This window comes from Trachurus japonicus, chromosome 1 (assembly GCF_045865225.1).
Source record: "Trachurus japonicus isolate A0001 chromosome 1, Traja_1.0".
NCBI classification, from domain to species: domain Eukaryota; kingdom Metazoa; phylum Chordata; class Actinopteri; order Carangiformes; family Carangidae; genus Trachurus; species Trachurus japonicus.
Window position 1 is genome coordinate 23,841,979 of NC_140907.1, and position 19,128 is coordinate 23,861,106.

General features: G+C 41.2%; 1 protein-coding gene across 1 annotated transcript; it reads right to left on the reverse strand.

Annotated features, from left to right (window-relative positions):
• Nucleotides 1-285: 285 nt before the first annotated feature.
• On the reverse strand, nt 286-19,007 carry LOC146991951 (ovochymase-2). The gene is made up of 25 exons (XM_085781364.1): nt 18,845-19,007; nt 16,180-16,307; nt 15,126-15,219; nt 14,311-14,451; nt 13,970-14,067; nt 12,673-12,799; nt 11,625-11,840; nt 10,749-10,964; nt 9,202-9,342; nt 8,111-8,356; nt 7,773-7,958; nt 6,266-6,375; nt 5,954-6,054; nt 5,144-5,421; nt 4,676-4,839; nt 4,387-4,570; nt 4,062-4,280; nt 3,308-3,442; nt 2,991-3,212; nt 2,696-2,878; nt 2,187-2,299; nt 1,997-2,091; nt 1,337-1,626; nt 1,033-1,193; nt 286-493 (listed from the first exon to the last, which is right to left on the reverse strand). Exons 1-25 carry the CDS (start codon nt 19,005-19,007, stop codon nt 296-298), a joined length of 4,209 nt encoding a protein of 1,402 aa, XP_085637490.1. The 3' UTR covers nt 286-295.
• Between the last annotated feature and the right edge of the window lie 121 nt (nt 19,008-19,128).

Sequence of the window (19,128 nt, forward strand, 5' to 3'; positions counted from 1 at the left end):
AAAATGTCATTGTCAAATGCATCTTTCTGTTGCTAATGACTATAATATACAGTGTTAAATAAAACTTGTTCTGCCATCATTTCCTCACTGGGAAGTCAGAAAAAGATGCCCTCTAGTTCATGACATTACCCCCTCTTCATCAGAGTTCACCAGACAGCAACTCTTAAGATAAACCCTGAATAAAAAGGTAAATAAAATAAATTAAAAAAAAGAAAATTACTTTTCTGTTGAAACATAAAGAAGGAGAGAAATTAGCAGTAAACACTATGAAAATCTTTATATAAAGACATCAGGCTCAGTTGGTTTTGCCACTTTCATAAATAAACTTCTTGATGTTGTCGTTGATCCAGTCGCTGAAAGCGGAGACACGGGTGAACACGGACGGTTTCTTGTCCTTGATGCAGCCCTGAGGTCCGAAGCTGACGACACCGTGGACCTCCCAGGTCGAGTCTGGTCCAGCAGCCGTGCAGGCGAACGGACCCCCAGAGTCACCCTGCAGGAGAGCAGGAGGAGGAAATCAGCAACGACTTACTGTGCGGGTGAGAAGATTATCTGACAAGTATTTGATGTCGACTGCCTATATACAGTTTGTAAGTGTCAATATTTATCAAAATCAGAGGTTTCTGGAGGCACATGTCAGTGTTGTGTTCTCTAAAACCCTTATATTGCAAAGCTCTGTCAGTGTTTTTCTCTAGTACTTCCCGAAAAATGTCTGCTCTTCCCATGTCCTTGCTTGCATGAATGCTCATTATCGCAAACAAATAATGTTCCTATGTTCTCTTGTCCAATTATGTGTGAAAACAGGGCAGCTATTTGCAATCAAGGCTGACCGATCACAAACAAAACAGGATGTTGCATAACAGACAACCTAATCGTTAGAGGCCAGAATATTTATATAATGCTTAAAAGCATGGAGTGAATTACAACACAGAAGTAGCATCTTCCTATAAGCATCCTCCTAAAACAAAACAAAAAACATCCACTGTGTCAATTTGAAGGGTGGTCACTTTTTTCCAGAGTGTGTCCTCTCACCTGGCAGGCTGATTTAAGCTCATCTGGGGACTCATACCCAGCACAGATCATGGAGGGCCTGAGGGTGTCCCACCAGTAAGCGGGTTTACTGCAGGTCTGAAAGTCAACAACAGGAAGGGCTGCCTGGTTCAGCTTCTCAGACACTTTGGGGAACAGGTTACCTAAAAAATAAGTGAAATGGGGAAAAATTATGTAGAAACATCCGATTCCATGTGTCCATACACATCAGATTTTTTTTTACAATATCATCGGTTTTAATTGTGCATTAACTACAGGTAACTCTAATTTCTATGATCATCTCTACCTTTCTCGTCTCCCCATCCCGTGACAAAGCAGGCTTTCCCAGCAGGCATCACAGACCCGGGTTTGGGCAGACAGATGGGGCTGATCTCTCTGGTCATATTGACACGCTCGGACAAATGCACTAAGGCTATGTCGTTGGTGATGTCGGTGCGATCCTGCTCGTAGACGAACCCCTCGTGACGGATGATGCCGTCCACCTTGTAGCACTCCTCTGCTGAGGGAACGTCCATAGAGGAGTTCATGTGGTGCTTCCCCAGACACATGCGCCAGTAGGACGGTTTGTTTAGTGGGCTAGAACGGAAGGAGAAAACAAAAATCAGATATTGTCTTTGTTTCCCCCAGTGGTTATTGTGCGAGCTGCAAGCCAAGACGAAATGAATGCAAGCAAGTGTTGCCACTTGAGGGCAGCAGAAGAGTTATTTATACATCCAGCAGTTGCAATGCATATAAAAATGCATTTGGAGTCATGTCTTTATATATATTCATGACTTTTTGCTAAGTTTTTGGTCCCTACCAAGTCTTTGTTGAAAACACAATAACAAAACCGTGCCAGCAGTGAGTGACCTTTGTAAAGCTGAGCTGCAGATTACAGTGATTTTACATCCCGATACACTGTTACAGTAAAGTACAACAGGCTTTTAAAGATCTTTCTACAGCTTACACCATGAAACAATGAGCAGCCGTCAAGATCCACTCTTCATGAATCAATGAGCCTCCACAGCCATGCATGTATGGTATGGGAAACATCGGTGAAGCCTGGGAAAGAGAAATGCATTTTTATGAAATAATTAACTCTACTCTCAGCCAGTTAAGCACACAACACAGAAATAAAAGCATAGACAGTACAGTACCTGCATGGAGACTTGCCATGGCCAGGAGTGGGGGGTCGCCTCTACTCCATTGACCACCCTTGTGGTTGCTGTGCTGGGTTTCACTGCTGGGTTTCCACAGCTTTTTGGCCAGCCTGGGAGGACAAAATGTGCAATTCAGTTGTGTATAAGCAAGTTATAATCTGTTACATTAAAAAAAAAAAATTTAACAAATACAGGGTGGTGCACTGAGAGGATGTTACTTTATTTTGCAGGGGCGCCTTGTGGGCAATAAAAGCAGAAATGTTACCTTTTAAATTGCTAATACATACTTAATGAAGAACAAATATAATAGCTGGAGATACACGTGTAATGATAATCTTGGAGCCAAAAAAATAGGGGATCCAATTTCAGCTCATGCAGCTTGTTTCATATGAAACAAAATCATTTTGAAATGTCGGGAACCTCCACTTGAGTTCACAACACATGACCTCACATCAGACGTACAAAGCTGCTATCAGTTAATCCATCTACTGTAGGCCTTCACTTACTGATAGTAATATTGTCCCATGGTTTTGGTAGTGGAGGAGGCAGAGTTGGGAAGACGCTGGGATTAGTGGTCCAGTAACCACGGAAACCTTGCTGTTGATTGGCTCCGTTACTAACGAAGCGAATGACGACCGTGTTGCTGGGAACGTGGGTGATGCGTGGCGGGGCGAAGCCACAGAACCGACCTGCGCGACAGGTGAGAAATTTGAGAGGATTTTTTTCAGTATTGAGCAGCAAAATGGCGACAGCATCTAAGACAATGACATTGATAAATACTTTATAGTAGAGTAAACCAACCGAGAGAGGCCATGCTGGCTCCATTGAGGATCTCCACGTAGTCCACACAATTCCCTAACACGTTCACAGCTTGCAGCTCAAAGTGAGTGAAGGCCACATGGACTGTTTTTCCTGCAGGGACAGTGATTCGCCATGTGCACACAGACTGGCCATGGTAGTCACCGGGCCAGTTAGGAGAGCTGATTTCCCCCTGATCACCGCTGAAGCTTCCTCCACAAGGAGCTATGTGCGGAAGGATAGAGAGAAAAAGGGACATTAGGTTTTCCCCAGAGATTCTTCCATCAGTGTCTCATCAGTATAACCTTTATTCTCCGTACCCTCAGTGGGGTCCACTGCCTTCCAGGTGGCAGAGAAGCCAGTGTCCACCACCTTGTCGTTAGAGGAGAAGCTGATGTGAAGCCTGTTCCCGTCAGTCACCAGGTCTTTAGGGGGCACATGGCTGCAGTGGGTGCCTGAGGGAAGGTAAACATAAAGAAGTGTTAGCCTGTCATGAGCTTGTGTATTGATCTTTTAAGTCTATCAACATCTTTATTACTTAAGGGTGACTTCTTTCTGCACTGTTTCTCTATAATACATGTGGAATATGTGTAGTTGGCATTTAAGGATGAGAAAGGTTGAGTCATCTGACAATGTGTTTTGTGTGCCACTTTATTGCATAGTAAAAAAACTGAGGGAAAAATACACAAATACATATAAAAGAAAAGACAATGGAAACTCAATCAGATCATCTCTCTTTTCTTAAATGTATTATATAAGGATTGAGAAGGGTGATGTCAAATGTGACTTCATCATTTTGATATTGTTTTTGCTTCTCTTTTAGTTTATGCATGTTGGTTTCTTGATGTGTGATGTTTTTGGTCTGGCCTCTGAGGATGATTGCTTTGATTGGACACATTTGTCCTAGTTAGTATAAATGGTATAATGGCAGAGGCTTTCTGTCAGTCAACTGCTGTAAATACTTTGCATGCATTGGGAGTTGAGAGTGAAATTTTATTGTGAGATCATATCAAAGGGCCATTCAGAGAATGACCTACCTGGGAGGGAAAGAAAGCAGATATACACAACACATACCTAGACTTCCTGCTCTGTCTGTGATGCTCACTTTGTCGTTCATGCACAACTGACTCTCCTCCAGGGAGAAATTGCTGAAATGGAGGTGGACGACTTTGCCTTCAGGCACCTGGATGTTCCACTGGCAGCGGGCTTTGTTGCTGTAGGTGCCAGGATGTCCCATAGAGGACACTTTGCCACTTGTGCCAGTGAGGTCCTTTGCTCCTCCACAGCCAGATGCTACACATGGAGGACAGAGGGTGAGAACCAGCAAAAAAAAAAAAAAAATCTGACTTTTTTTTTTTTTAAAGGAAAGTGGGTCAGTTCAGAGCAGCTGGATTCATACTGTGCTCATTGTAGATGTCTCTGCGGATGACATTTCTGATCCAGGGGAGGTAGGCAGAGAAGCGAGTGAACACGGAGGGCTTCTTATTCATTATGCATCCGATGGGGCCAAAACTGGTTATACCATGGACTTCCCAAGGGCCGCCGGCAGTGTCCTGGCACACCAGAGGGCCACCCGAGTCTCCCTGTAAATACAACGTCAGTAACACCATAAGCATTTTAACCATCTAAAGATGTGAAGCCAACCTTGTCCATATGCTTCTCATCATGTTGTTTTCGTCTTCTTTTACCTGACAGACAGACGCGAGCTCATCAGGCAGCGTATAACCACAACAGATCATGGAGGGTTTGACCTGGAACCACCAGTAATCCATCCTCTTGCAGGTGTTATAGGGCACAACAGGCAGGGCGACCTGGTTAAGGGTCTCTGAAGGCTTAGCATTAAGTGAGTCACCTAATACACACACAGGCAGATGATTAAAAAAAATTATAATGTGGTAGCCGGAGGAGCAAAAACACAGGAGATAATTTACACATTAAGTCCAGCAGAGGGCATGAACACTGTGCAACAATGAATCTGTAACAGCATAAAAAAAAACATTATGAGATGCAAGTGTTGCCTGAGGTGGTGCATTATTGTATTAATTAATTGAATAAAACATAAACCACTTTTATAAGATGAGACTAGAGTTAATATATGAGCATGAACATAGAAATGTGACCTGCTGCTACTAATGAACACTAAGCTCAAACCTCACCGGTCTCATCTCCCCAGCCGGTGGCGTAGCACATCTTGTCCTTCGGTAGGACTTCCTCCTCGGAGGGAAGGCAGGCGTAGGAGATCTCATCACTGGATGTCACCTCACCATCCAATCTGACAAGAGCAATGTCAAACTCCACCGTGGGCACTGTGGGATACTTGAATCCCTCGTGGCGATAGATACCAGACACATTGAAGCAGCGTTGGCTTGACTCTGTGTGGGTCAGGTTGTGTTTGCCAAGGCACATCTGCCAACGCTGCAGCTCATCAGCATAACTGGATAGGGAATCAGCAGATGAATCAATAATAATAAAACCCCATAGTAAGCACACAATGTACAGGCTGCCTCGCCTATTTATATCAGGGCCAATGCATCCTATTGTAAGCTGACATTTTATAGAAGTAAACACTTCCACTTGTACAACACACAGGGTATTCTGACCTGAACTGCTGCACACCTCTGTGATACAGCACAAATGTCCTTGTGTTGTGTGCATCCTGCTACAAAACTATATGAAATACACAGGCTCCAGGGTGCATCCGCATCTCTCACTCCCTCCGTCTCTCTCTCTCTCTCTCTCTCTCTGTGGCACACTGTAGACCATTATTTAAGACATAGAGACATCCCTAACTGAGTGTTGCACTTGCACTGTACAGTAATAAGCCTGAGGTGAAAGCACAGACACCAATAACTGCCCCCTGAAATCATACAAATGGGCTTCCAGGAAGTGGACATAGCTTGTCTTTTTTTTTTTTTTTACTTTATTTTGCATGCACTTAAGAGAAGATGGTAAAACTGGATATTTACTTTATAAAGCAGTGGGCTGCTGTAAGCACCCAGTTCTTATGGATGAGAGTCCCACCACAGATGTGGGAGTATACTGGTTCTGGACGACTGGGAGGCCAAACCTGAGACAAACAGTAGAGAAGAAGTCAGCACTGGTCATTATGTCAGTTTCTCAAGGTTAGGTGTAGTCAGGTAATGAATTATGATTTATAGTAACTGTAGATTCAACTGTATGATCCTCTTTTAAATCATTGATAGTTCGTACTCTAAATGATGATGTAATCCCTTCTGTCTTTGAGTGAGCTGTCAGTGTTAATTAAGGGAGATTCTCACCTGCATTGACACTTGCCAGGGCCAGGAGTGTGGTTTGGCTGGCTCTCCGTTCACAATGCGTGACATAACAGCAGGAGGAACGGCTGGTTTGCCACATGTACTGGGCCAGTCTATAGCAAAAATGAGAGGAAACCTCCGTAAAATATCCAGGATCTGGTTGTCTGTCTGATCATGTATGAATTTGTTTGTGGTTTGTGTGTGCATAAACAAAGCCTGATTATACAGCATCTATCTGCAGCTGATAGATAAGAGAAGCGCGTTGAAGAAAAGTGCGGGCTTTAATCATCGGCTCTGGCGCTCCGGTTTATATTTTTGAAATCGTTCTCCAAATCACACCAGGTCGACTCTGCTGGTTACAGTGAACTGTGTCCATTGTTTTTGGCAGTGAATGCTGAATTGGACTCAGAGTCACAGCACACATAAACTAAACATGTATGGATATTTTCTGTTGACATCTTTTACATCTCACATTTTCCTCCATCATCTCTATTCGTCCCTCCTTCAACTGACACATAGTGTTGCCTCTGGTCAGACGAAAACAGAAAAAAAAAACCCAGAGGCAGCAGAGTCCATCTATAAAACTCTATTTCAGCAATTGGCTTGGCAGGGGCCACGGCCACCTGGGGCTCATCACAGGGTGAAGAATGGGAATCTGGTGACAGCCGGCAAGGAAGGAAAGTGAAGCGCTAGGACTGTTTCACATTGTGTTCTCATCACACCGAAGCACCTCGTTTTACTGCACATCTGGGCGCAGCGAGGAAGACGTAGGGGGAGGTGTGTGTGTGTGTGAGGAAGGGGTGAGGGAGGAGGGAAGCATGAATCACATAAATATGGGGCAGGTCTCTGTGCAGCTACTAAGGGGCTGTTGAGACTAAATGTTTGTCACTGCAGTTGGTGATGATGGGGCAGTACTTCTCTTCTCTCCTGGTGACACGGTGTTAGAGCTGAGGAGACCCAGCATTTGTATTAGCAGATTCTATTAAATGATACCGATGTTGATTAATTAAATGTTTTTTCAATCAACTTATTGATTGATTCACTGGTTAATAAGTAAATACTTCTTCCTACTCCCTTTTGAACATGTTCATAGTCATTATGCTTTGTAATGTGTATTTTTTTTTTCTTTCTTTTTTTCACATTTTCACTTTGGCTTATTTTTTTAAACAATGTAACGTTTTTGTTATTTTACATGTCTAAAATAAGCTAAGAACACAATTGATTGTTTCCTATCTACATGTGTCGCTGTATTTCTGATTTCTTAAGGTTCAGTGCTCACGGCAGCTCGATGTGTTTGGACTTATTGGCCAGAAAACCAAGACACTAATTGAGGCTAAAAGCGAGCTGAAGTAATGTGTAGTGATAATTCTCCATGGGTTCATTACTATGAGCGCCCCCTTCTGCATTGTACATCATTAATTAATCAATATGCAAAATACACATTGGTAGTGTGTACAGTGTGTTGACACTGTAGTGTAATGAAAATGTTTGCAAACTGCATCGGGCTCACCTATGGGGATGTCGTCCCAAGGGTTTGGCAGAGCAGGTGGCTCAGTGGGAGCAGGCAGACTGGTGTTTGTAGTCCAATAGGCCCTGAAGCCTTTGGACTCGGTAAACAAGTCTGTGTGGAAACGAATCAGCAGCTTGTTGCCCTTTGACTGAATGGTCTGGGGCATCTTAGTCCCACAGAAAGGACCTGCAGTGGGTTGAAAGAATAATTCGCCCATGCATGATAAACATTATGATCCTCTTCTGATGATAGTATATAGATACACTGTCTCTTAAAACTATGAATTAACACTTATTATGGTTAAATGTAATTCATTTTGTTCATGAATAATGACTTACCGTGTTGTTTTATCAGCCCATTAGTCAGGCCGTTGATGTCATATACCATTACGTTATCATAGCACCTGGCCGCTAGGATGTCTTTGCCTTCCAGGTCAAAGTGGGTGAAATTCAGTGTGATTTTTTTCCCCAAAGTTGAAGCGATGTTCCACATGCACTCAGTGTTAGCCTTGTAGTTCATGGGCCAGTTCTGGGACTTGATGACCCCTGTTACCTCTTTGGAAGACATGCCGCAGCCCAGGGTTTCTGAAGAAGGAAGGGGGAGTGATCAAGACGCTGTGTGAGATGTGATTGTGATTGTAATTAAGCGGATACAAGCTGCAGTATCTGTCTGTGATAAGAGAGAGAAAAGAAATGTGATTATTCCTTATCTGTCTGTCAGGACAACTTTTGCTTCATTCACGTGTTGCTGGTGATAGAAGACCAGTAATAAAACACCAAAACATGGCTGGGTGCTATTTTTAAAATGAAGTAACTAATTACATTGACTGAAGAACTGTAGATACAGTTTTCATGTATTTGTGACTAATGTTGCATTTTATGCATCAAGAACATTTATTTTCTTTATTAGATTTAAGAGAAATACATTATGAGTATGTACTCTACTAATTTGATATTTGATAGCTATAATATCTATTTTGCAGTTCCTTAAATATTTAACACTTTTACATAATAAGTACTTTTAATTTTAATGCACAAAAACATTTTTTCTGCTCTATATTACATTTAATTCATGTATTGTTTTAATAATATAATAGTATAATAGTTCTATTGCTAGCTTAAAGTGAATGTGTTCCACCACCACGTGTAGGGTCTCAAATCTTTCTCCGGCTTGATAACCATGATAAAGAAAAAGATAAAGCAATTTTATCTCGCTTTTATACTTCACACTGTACTCTGACCTGTGCATTGGCAGAGTTCACGTTGCTTATGCAACTACTTTCGGTGTTAATAAATATATGACAGGGGTCAAGATGTTTTATGGTTTATTCTTAACGAGGTGCTGAGCTGCTGCGGCAACGTGTGCCTCGTGTGTGCGGTGTGTGCGCCCAGTGCAAGTGAGTGCAGACGTGCGTGTCACTCCTCAGTACCTGTGACATCCTCAGGATACACAGCGTCCCACCTGGCGGAGAATCCTCTGTCTGTGAGGCGACTGTCAGACTGGAATTTGACAGATATTGTGTTAGTGGCACTGACCACCACAGGGGGAAGGATGTAGCCACAGTGTGTGCCTGGAAATGAGGGGGAGATGAAGAGAGCTGAGTGAAGGATGGAGGGATGGCTCGATGGATGCAGCTAAATAGTAAATAATAGTACACCACTTAAAAGCATGTGTACTTATAGATGATGATAATGAAACACCAGCAAATGAGTGTGACCACAATGACTGTGAATGTGCCTTCATCAACTCCGGAGCATCACCGACTCATCATGAACTAAACACAAAGCCAAGTGCAATACCCGTTCCTACAAAGAGCTTTTGAACACAAAAGATGACACTGACTGGTACAGTAATGTTCGCTGACATTCACTAAGATGCTGCTTATTAGTGCAGCAGGTCAAGCAGCTAAATCATCCTCTGAGGAAGAGACAGTGATTTGGTACTGAGGATTGCATTTTAGGAATCAATAACATTTAGTCCATAACATTTATATTCATTATTTTGCATGTCTTGTTTCAAGTGCCTCTCAAATTGTTCCTGATGATGTATAATGGCATGTGTGAAGTATTAACAATTTCTTTCCCCTATTATTGCTCTGAATGCTTGTGATAATCTTGATAAATAATTATTGATGGTGACATTTCTCCAGGTATTTTGGATGAAAAATAACCTTTTGATAGCTCTAGTTTTTCAGTTATATTTAGTAATGTTCCTGTTAATTCAAGTGATAATTAAATTACATAAATAAAGAATGTGAGGCTTCCCCATGGTTTAAGGGAAAAGACGCGATCCAATAATGTCTCACTACTTTCAGGTGTTGTTATGTAGTAGAGACAAAGTCCATGTAAGGGAGAGAAGGGGTTGGATGGGTCAACATCATGTTGTTTCCTATTTCACATCAACATTTTGCACACAAACTCACGCCCCATCGACTAACAGGATGCACCCTCACAACGCTCATCAACTATCTGAGTATGTTTTCTCACACAGCGTGTGCTTGCACCTCAGCGCTTTAGTCCTTGAGAACTCATCAGTAGATAAAGCTGTATCAGCTGCACTGTAGGCACTGAAGCGAATAACAAGAGGAGAGGTAATTTATAGTTTGCTGGGCTCTTTGCAAAGAAGATCCTAATCTACAGTTTTACAGCAGGGCTTGGATATTGAACTATAATATAGAACTAGAGTTATGTGGTCTAAGAAGACCCAGCAAACACAAACCAGAGTCCAGTTTGATGAGGGTTTGTTTGCTTTATTCGTCTTGGAGCTTGTCCACTGAATTTCTTGAAGCAAGTAGAAGGGGATGTTGTTACCTCTTCTTCATACTGGTGTCTATGTGGCCCTGAGACAGACATGGCTGAGCACACTAATGAGCAAAATGCCAGACTCATAAAACTTCACTGAACAAATCCGACTGACATTTATATGATAACAAACATTTGTTACTGTAGAAGTATAAAAGATTTGATAATGACTCACCGAGAACACTGTATCTATCTGAGATGATCAGTTTGTCCTCTTTGCACTGCCCAGTCTCTCCTGTGATGGCCAGGTCAGTGATTTGCAGTTTAACCAGAAATCCTTTTGGCACAGTTATTTGCCAAGAGATGTTCTGATGAGCAGGATATGAATTAGGATAATCCAAGGACTGGAGCACTCCTTTACGTCCATCAAGGTTTATTGGACCATCACTTCCTCCTGAATAACAAATGACAGAGAAAGTGTTTGTTTAAGTGTTTTTGGAAGAAAGAAAGAAAGAAAGAAAGAAAGAAAGAAAGAAAGAAAGAAAGAAAGAAAAGTGGATGAAAAGCTATGTTTCTTTCTGGACCAGGTTGCTTTCATACAAAACTGCCCCATGTTTCAGTTCATTAACACCTTTGTTAGCCACTGGAGAGATCTAGTTTGCCTGTCAATACCTTTACTAGATTGATGAACAAATAAACCTCAGAGGGAATCTCCACACTCCTACACAGAGAGCTGCAAACGTGAAAAACTGATCATGCTGTAGTATTCTGGATATCTGTGATCACTGATTGTACGTTGGCACTCTAATGTCAACTAAAAAACATTGAGGAGGTAATGACCAATTTTCTTGTGTAGCTTGTTCAACTGCATCAACACTGATGATGTGATTTGTTAGTGAGCCAGTCAGATATATCTGATGTGGTATATTTTAATGGAAATTAAACTGGAGACACACGGGGGAGGGGAGGTTGGCTCAAAAAGTCAATTAAGCCAAACTGTGTTATGGGATTATTATGAGTATATAGATAGCACCGTCCTGGTTTATTCTAGTGGTCTAAACAAAAAGGGTTATTTAAAGAGTAAAGTGGGTTTGGAGAGAATACCTACCACCAGAGGTTGTAAGAGGTGGTCTGGTTTCTGTGGTGGGTCTGGCTGTGGTCGTGGGTGTGGGTTTTGTTGTGGTGGGAACGACGGGTGGGAGGCTGGAGTTTGTGTAAGTAGCGCTGAATCCTTTTGCAGTCAAAGTGTTGTCAGATTTGAAGCGGACCACCATAGTGTTGCCACTGGACACCACTGGCTTTGGCATCTTCCCCCCACAGAATTTATCTTTCATTGAAACAATGTCGGTGTTAAAAGCTAACACACATTCACAGAAGCTTGGACAACAACAGCCACATCCTCCAATTTCAGTTTTAGTCACAAATGTTTTACATCCTCTTTCCCATTTCAGTCGTTATGGTATTTTACCTATTCTACTTCAGTTATCATTGGTGTTATCCTTGCATTGTTATCACCTCTGTTTCTCACGAGCCATCTGTAGAGCTTTGAATTGCACTGATTTATATGAAAAAAGGTGCAACACAAATAAAGCTCAATTTGACCAAAGGAGACGAGACATTAAATGAGGATAAATATTCATATATTACAAAACATTGATCTCAAAATTTGAGGTCTCTAAAGACCAAATAGAAAATGTATTAATAATGTATTAATAATACCAAATGAATGTAACAATTGGTTCTTTAAAACCTGTGCCCTTGTTTAGACGAACGACAGGCGGTAACATACATTGTTAGATCCTCTAAGCTACTTTAACAATTAAGTCTATGCAGACAGATTTAAATTCATTAAGTTTAAAATAGACTCCAGAAGCTCTGTCCATTGTACAACTTCTCAAACTTTTAATTGAGCTCATCTTTTATTCATGGAGCCACAAAGTTGACATTGTTAATGTTGAACAAAGCCCAAAATCGACTCTGAATTCCAACGCATCCCTTTTGGCGTATAATCACCCAGCTTAGGAATAAACTGCACTGATGACTGAACATTTTGTGGTACATTTTAAAATCCCTGCTTATCATCATAGACAGTGGATGAACTTGATTTCAACCAGATTCTTTGACCCTTCATCTTGTATATGTTTGGTGTATATGCTTACCCACGAGAGAGGAGCCGGGTTTGTAGCCATCGTAGACCTGAACAAAGTCTCCACAGACCTCAGGGACCAGGTCAAAGGAGGTGAATGTCAGTCGGACCTTCTCACCTTCAGGCACCGTGATTCTCCACTGATCCAACACACAAGCACAGTAGAGACACAGACACACATGCACCAGTTAATTCTGCGATAAACATATTTCCACAAACCATTTTTATTTCACACTACAAACATAAAAATGCAGATGACTAAACCAGCAATGGGTTTGTAACAGACATAAAACCACTATCTGCATCACTGTTCGTGGTTGAAAAGTGAGCTGAAGTTCGACTTATATAGAAAGTAACTCATCACTGATTCTGCTGCTGTTTGTCACGGTAAAGCACAGGCAGGCGAACGTGATGACAGCCAAATGAAGCCATGCAAGTCCTTGTCCAATCCTGACATCACAACTGATTCTGATTTAATTAGATGCATTAATCACAGATCAAGGCAAACAAAACAAAAAAACATCAACGTAACTGTGTTGGAATCCAAAGTTGATGGATTTACTTTGAGATGCTGATCTGACATCTTTATCGTTTGTTCAGAACCATATACTAATCAATGCAAACACTATGGGAACTGTAATAATGGTACTGAGTTGCACAGTTCACTTGGAATAAAAAAAAAAGAAGAAACCTCTTCTGCTTCTCTGCGCATATCCTGTTCAATGATCAGTGGATTTAATTGGCATTGATTTACATAATAAGTGACAGCATCAACATCAATGTACGTCATTAAAAATACAATCCTGTGTAAACAAAAGGCAGCCGCCACACTAAAACTACTCTAAAAACACAATTTTGTATCAATGCAACTAATGCTACACAAATCTTATAATCAATGTAATGTTTTCATGCCATAATAAAATTATACAGACTTGCTGAAATAACTATAAATAGCTGAAAAGTGAGGTTAAATAATCTTATGTACGCGTATGTCGAATAGGATATTTCTGTTTCTTCTGTCAAAAATAGAAAAATTCTCATTTGTAAACTGAGTCGTGCTAAAAACAGCTTCCTGCTGTGGAACAGTGGGAATGATGCTGCTGTGAGCAAAGAGATTGACTGAGAGCGTGTAAAAGCCACGAGAGTGAGCTGTAAGATGCTCAAACAGGCCGCAGCATCGATGGGGAACGACACAATGGGTGATAAATGCTGCATAAAATAATAATTTCCATTCATTATAATGTACTTGCTTCCCCAGATGTAAAAATCCTCGGTGTAAGTAAATGTTTCAATGAGCTGTGTGGCAGTACCTGGTATAACGCTCCATCCGGGTAGTTCTGCTTAGGGAAGCCAGGGGTCATCAAATCCCCCCGGTCACCTTGGAGAAAGCCACCGGCTCCAGCTATTTCTGGCAGCAGGGATGGAGGGCACTTCAGCTCCACAATTCAAGGATACCCACAATATTATATACTATGTATCCCCTCTCCCTCCACTCCCACCCACCCCATTTTCATTCCTATTCCTCTGCCTGTCTTTTCAGACTGCACAATCACTTTGTAGGTCAATCGTATATTGTAAGACGTACGTCCAAAATCACATCAGAGTGTGGGCAATTTTCTTGCTAAAATGGGTTTACAAGTTGTCATCTTACCTGGTGCAAGTTGTGGAGACACAGCTTTGTAATAAGCCTTGAATCCCTGGTCGGTTACTCTCTCATTAGTGTCAAAGTAAATGCTCAGATGGTTTGTCAGTGTCACCAACGGCTTGGGTTTGGTGTAGCCACAGTATTTACCTACAAGTGTCAGAGAAATTGTGCACAAGGGAGACACGACTTAACTACAACGAACGAAACAACTGCAAAGACAGAAAAACAAGCACAAGGAGACATAAAACAGCCACAGAGACAAACAAAACTTCTACAGACACAAACCAGATGCAAAACAAAATGCTACAAAGATGCGCAATCTGACCACAAATATACAAAAAATGATGTGGCCACAGTGTTTGTTGCAACCATAGATTCATTTCCTCTATACATAACTATCACAAAATGGGGGTTAGGTGATAATAAAAAAAAGAAAAAGGAGACCGACATGTTTGTGAACAAAGTGCACTGCCCTAAACTCTGCAGGCTGGCTGGAGAACTAGTGCTGAAGTGTGTGTGTTACTAACTGGAGCAGTGTGCAGTGGACCAGCAGGACTGTGTGGCTCTGAGAGAGCCCATGGATGGATGGGCTGATTTGGGCATGACATCAAAGCTCAATCCCCTTAGTCTTGGACCGAGTGCATAGCTCTGCAGGCCAAGGGAGTTTATGTGCATTTTGAGTGTGTATATGTTCTTATATACCATCTATCTATCTATCTATCTATCTATCTATCTATCTATCTATCTATCTATCTATCTATCTATCTATCTATCTATCTATCTATCTATCTTGAATGGATTTGATTTTTTTTTTTTTTTACCGATGATTCCCAGAGAGTCTCGTAACGTGACGAAATCAGATGTGCAGAGCTTGGTGTCCTCCAAAGCAAACTCCTCAAACCACAGATGGATCACCTGCAACAGAAACATACAGAGGTGTTTCATCTCTCTGTCTCTCTTTTTTACGTAAATCTGCAAAGCCGACAAGGCAGACAGTTCGTTGACGGGGAAGGCTCAGCGAGTGCTTATGTGCAGATGTGTGTGAGTGTGTACGGTATATATGTTTGCTTGTGTCCCTGTGTGTATGCATAATGTGTGCTTAAAGATAGCAAAAGGAAGATGGAGGAGAGACACACTGAGACAAGCAGTCACTGCATCAGACAGACAGGCAGGCAAGCAGGAAGGCAGCCATGTTACTAACAAAGAAAAAAAAAAGCATCAAGGATTTTTGTTTCCTCCTGTGGATGTGGGGAGGAGAGCTGAGGAAAGTGAAGGAGACAAGGCAGCCATCTGTCCACAATGCTGCCACTGCATTCATCCCCAGCTGTCCTCCACTGCTTGGCCTCACATAAGACGGTTTCACAGTGAGTCAACAAACTCTACTGATCAGACACAATGAGCACAAACACTGTGAAAGACCCTGTCTGAAACAAAGACATGACTGAATTCTTGAAAAAAGATTTATGATGGTGTGTTGAGAGTGGTTTCCAAGAGAGAAACCATCCGTGACTATTTATAGAATAATCTGTAATAAAAAATTGTCTTTTCTTTTTTTAAATCTTTGAATAAATATCGCTCAGTTGTTCACCTTAACAAATACAGAGACCTGCAGTGAAGCTGTTTTGAAGATGAAGATGTAAATTACAGCAAGAAGTAGCCCACTCCATATTGAAACATTATGTAGGGCTCCACATGACTTCATATTGTATGTGGAGCTACTTCCCCTTGAGCAGCATGGTATTTAAATCTAGTCAGTCAGTTCATTAAATATTCTTTCTGATCTAACACGAAGGCTGTAAGGCAGTTTAAAGTGGGGACAGTAAGTAGTTCACTGGTTGAGGTTTGGGAGAGAGCAGTGATGATGATCCATGTCACCTTGTCTGGATCCACGGTGATGCGCCAGGTGCAGCTCTTGCCGTTGTCGTAGCTGTTGGGGTAGTTCCAGCTGGTGAAGTTGCCCGACTCCCCCGTCAGCTCCTGAGGACCACCACAACCTGAGGGTGCTGATGGCACACACTTGTTAATCAGTCATCTTTTTGGGAATCATAAAGCAACATAAACAGCAGCTGATGGCAAAAAAAGTTGCTCAAGTAATATGTAGGTTACAACATGCATATCCCCATCCCACATTAAAATGCACTAGTTACTCAATATCACATGATCAAATTTAGCTAAATGCTAATGTCAGCACAGCATTGGTGCATATTTAGTATTTGTCAATTAGCGCTAGAACAGCCAAGATTTACTCAAAATATCATTAGCTTTGCAGCTGTTTACAGCTTTAGCTCATATTGAGTGAATTATCCTTCGCAAACATGCAATAGAGGTTTGATGTACCATGAAACTGTTGTGACTATTGCTATTGGTGTTTAGGGACTGTTTTGAAAAATGAGCCAAATTTATGGAGAAAATCAATTAATTTAAATTTTACCCTGACAATGGCGCCAGAGGAAAAAATGACTCATTCTGAGGGGAACATGAGTGCCCATATCTAACTTCACCGAAAACCCTCCAAAGATTTTTGAGACTTTTTACTCAAAGCCAAAAACTTTCAACCTAATAGTGATCAAACCAGTGTCAGCAGAATTTATCCTCTGGCCATTAGGGATGATTGTATTTAATTGATGCACAAGCCTTGAAATTCAAGTGATTAAAAAATACCTTATCACATCTGAAGAAAAAATCTAAATCAATTGTGATGCCTTGGAAACAGCATTGATTATACAGAGTGTCATCGTCCACAGTAGCATTGTGTTTTCCCCAGTGGCTGGGACAGCTTCTGTTCAGGAGTCTAGAGCACAGCTATGTTTAACAACAAAAGGCTGAAATATGTTTTTTGTCATTTAGGCATAACATTACTGTGGACATAGTAATCATATTGTTGTTCTGTTATGTAAAAACAGGGCAATTTTTTTTTTTTTTTATTTGGCAGGGATGTTTTTAGTGCATCACAAAAACACAGACAGCTTTTATCAAGTGATGAAGACCATACTCTGAAATAGTCTATGACAAAATTATATAAGTGGCAACCGCGTGCAAGTGCTAACTCCTCATATCTGCCGTCTCCCTTGTCACAAAGACTAATATTCAGGTGTGCAGGAGACTCTGACGAGCTGTAATGCTAATCTAGCTGCTTCACTCCTCTCAAGCAAACACAAAGAATTTTTCCACCTCACTTTCCAAAGACGAAAAGGGTTGCAGGAATTTCTCATTTACTCAAATAAAGACATTTCAGAGACTGCTGAATATTATTTGTCCTGCGTCGTTAAGCCAGAATAAACATCAGGTTCCTCGATGAGAAACTAGAAAGAGATGAAGGAGAAAGTGGAGGAGGGAGTAGCCTGTTTATTGTGCGGTTAACACTTATTGATGGAGAGTGATGACACATACATTATTGTTATGAAATTGTTGTGGTCAGGTGTGTAAATCACTGATAAAGTGCAGCTTGCTTTTTCTTATCCATTCGTATCTGCTGTGTTTGGCTTTCTCTGACAAGATGTCAATGATGTTTTCATTTGTTTAAAATATTTAACTGTTTTCATTTTCTTCCATAAACAATACAATTGTTTGTCAAGGAGTTTTATTTCAAAAGTCAAGCTCACATTGTAAAAAAAAATGTCAGTCAAGAAAAACCTAAATTTGACAAAAGGTATGACTTTCAGACCTTCTGTTTTTATAAAGTGTAAAACATTTTGTCAAGATTATATTTTAACAGCTATTTCTGACAAACTACAACTATCAAATTCTAGTCAGCATCTGTATCCGTTAGTTTAAAACTGACTTTTTATTTTAATATTCACCAATAGCAATGGATCCTGAATAATTTCCTGAAAAAATAACAATAAAGCCTGTGCTTCTGTATTTATAGGTACTGTATGTCACCTGGAAAGCCTTTTTTCATCGGTGCACAGCAGATACATGAAATTTGTACAGGCAGGCATGAGATTCATTATAGATGAAGAATAAACTTTCCTAAAAAGCACTCAAAAAGTTTGCAGACAGCTGCCAAAAATAATCTTATTGATAGTAAATGACATGGAACTGCCAGAAAAAAAAGTTATGTCTCCTTTCGTGGCCCATGCTCCATCCCTCCAGTTTGGTGAGAAATAGGTTCAGTACTTTCTCTGTAATCCTGCTAACAGACAAATAGACCAGCAACACAGGTGTGCACAAGCAATAATGGAGTGAGCAATAGATAGGTGCTCACTTGGATAAAATTATTATTTGTTGCAGGACGTTGGACACTTGTAAGACAGCTACTATTTCTTGTAAAGATGTTTACCCTTAGAATACTGTGCAATAGATACAGGTGGTTGTGTAAGGATTGTCTTTTGACTGTATTGCTGTCATGTTGAGGATTATTGCTGCAGATGAGTTTGATTTTTATCTTATCTAAGAAAGACTATGCACTAAAAGCAGGGAAATTAACCCCAGTGATATCAAATCAGCATCAGTACAGTATCTCAGCACGTTGTAATCCCTGAAGCAGAGTCACGTGTTGGATTAAGATACAATACAATACATTTTCTTTAAGTATCACCTTCTATATGAGTTGAAGTGTCGGCTTTCTCCACGAAGTAGACGACAACGAGGCCGATGCAGGCTGCGCTCATGGCCACGAAGAGAAATATCAGACCCTTCTCCAGGGCGCTCAGGCCCTTGGACTTGCGACGACCCTTCTTCTCCAGGTCCATGTCCTTCATAGTGGAGGAGCTGCACCAGACTGTGCCTCGTCCAACACTTCACCAGTTTATCAGCGACACAAGCCGGGGCCAGGGTTCATCAGCACTGATGAACCTTGAGCTCTTTCAGATGTGGTGCTGC

What these genes read in the sequence shown, in the direction of transcription:
- LOC146991951 (XM_085781364.1), bottom strand. Translation starts at nt 19,007, where the DNA reads ATGAAGGACATGGACCTGGAGAAGAAGGGTCGTCGCAAGTCCAAGGGC. An exon ending in TCACCGTGGATCCAGACAAG is followed by an intron (nt 15,220 to 16,179) that starts GTGACATGGATC and finishes TTTCTGTTGCAG; the next exon opens with GTGATCCATCTGTGGTTTGA. An exon ending in GTATCCTGAGGATGTCACAG is followed by an intron (nt 8,357 to 9,201) that starts GTACTGAGGAGT and finishes TTCCTTCTTCAG; the next exon opens with AAACCCTGGGCTGCGGCATG.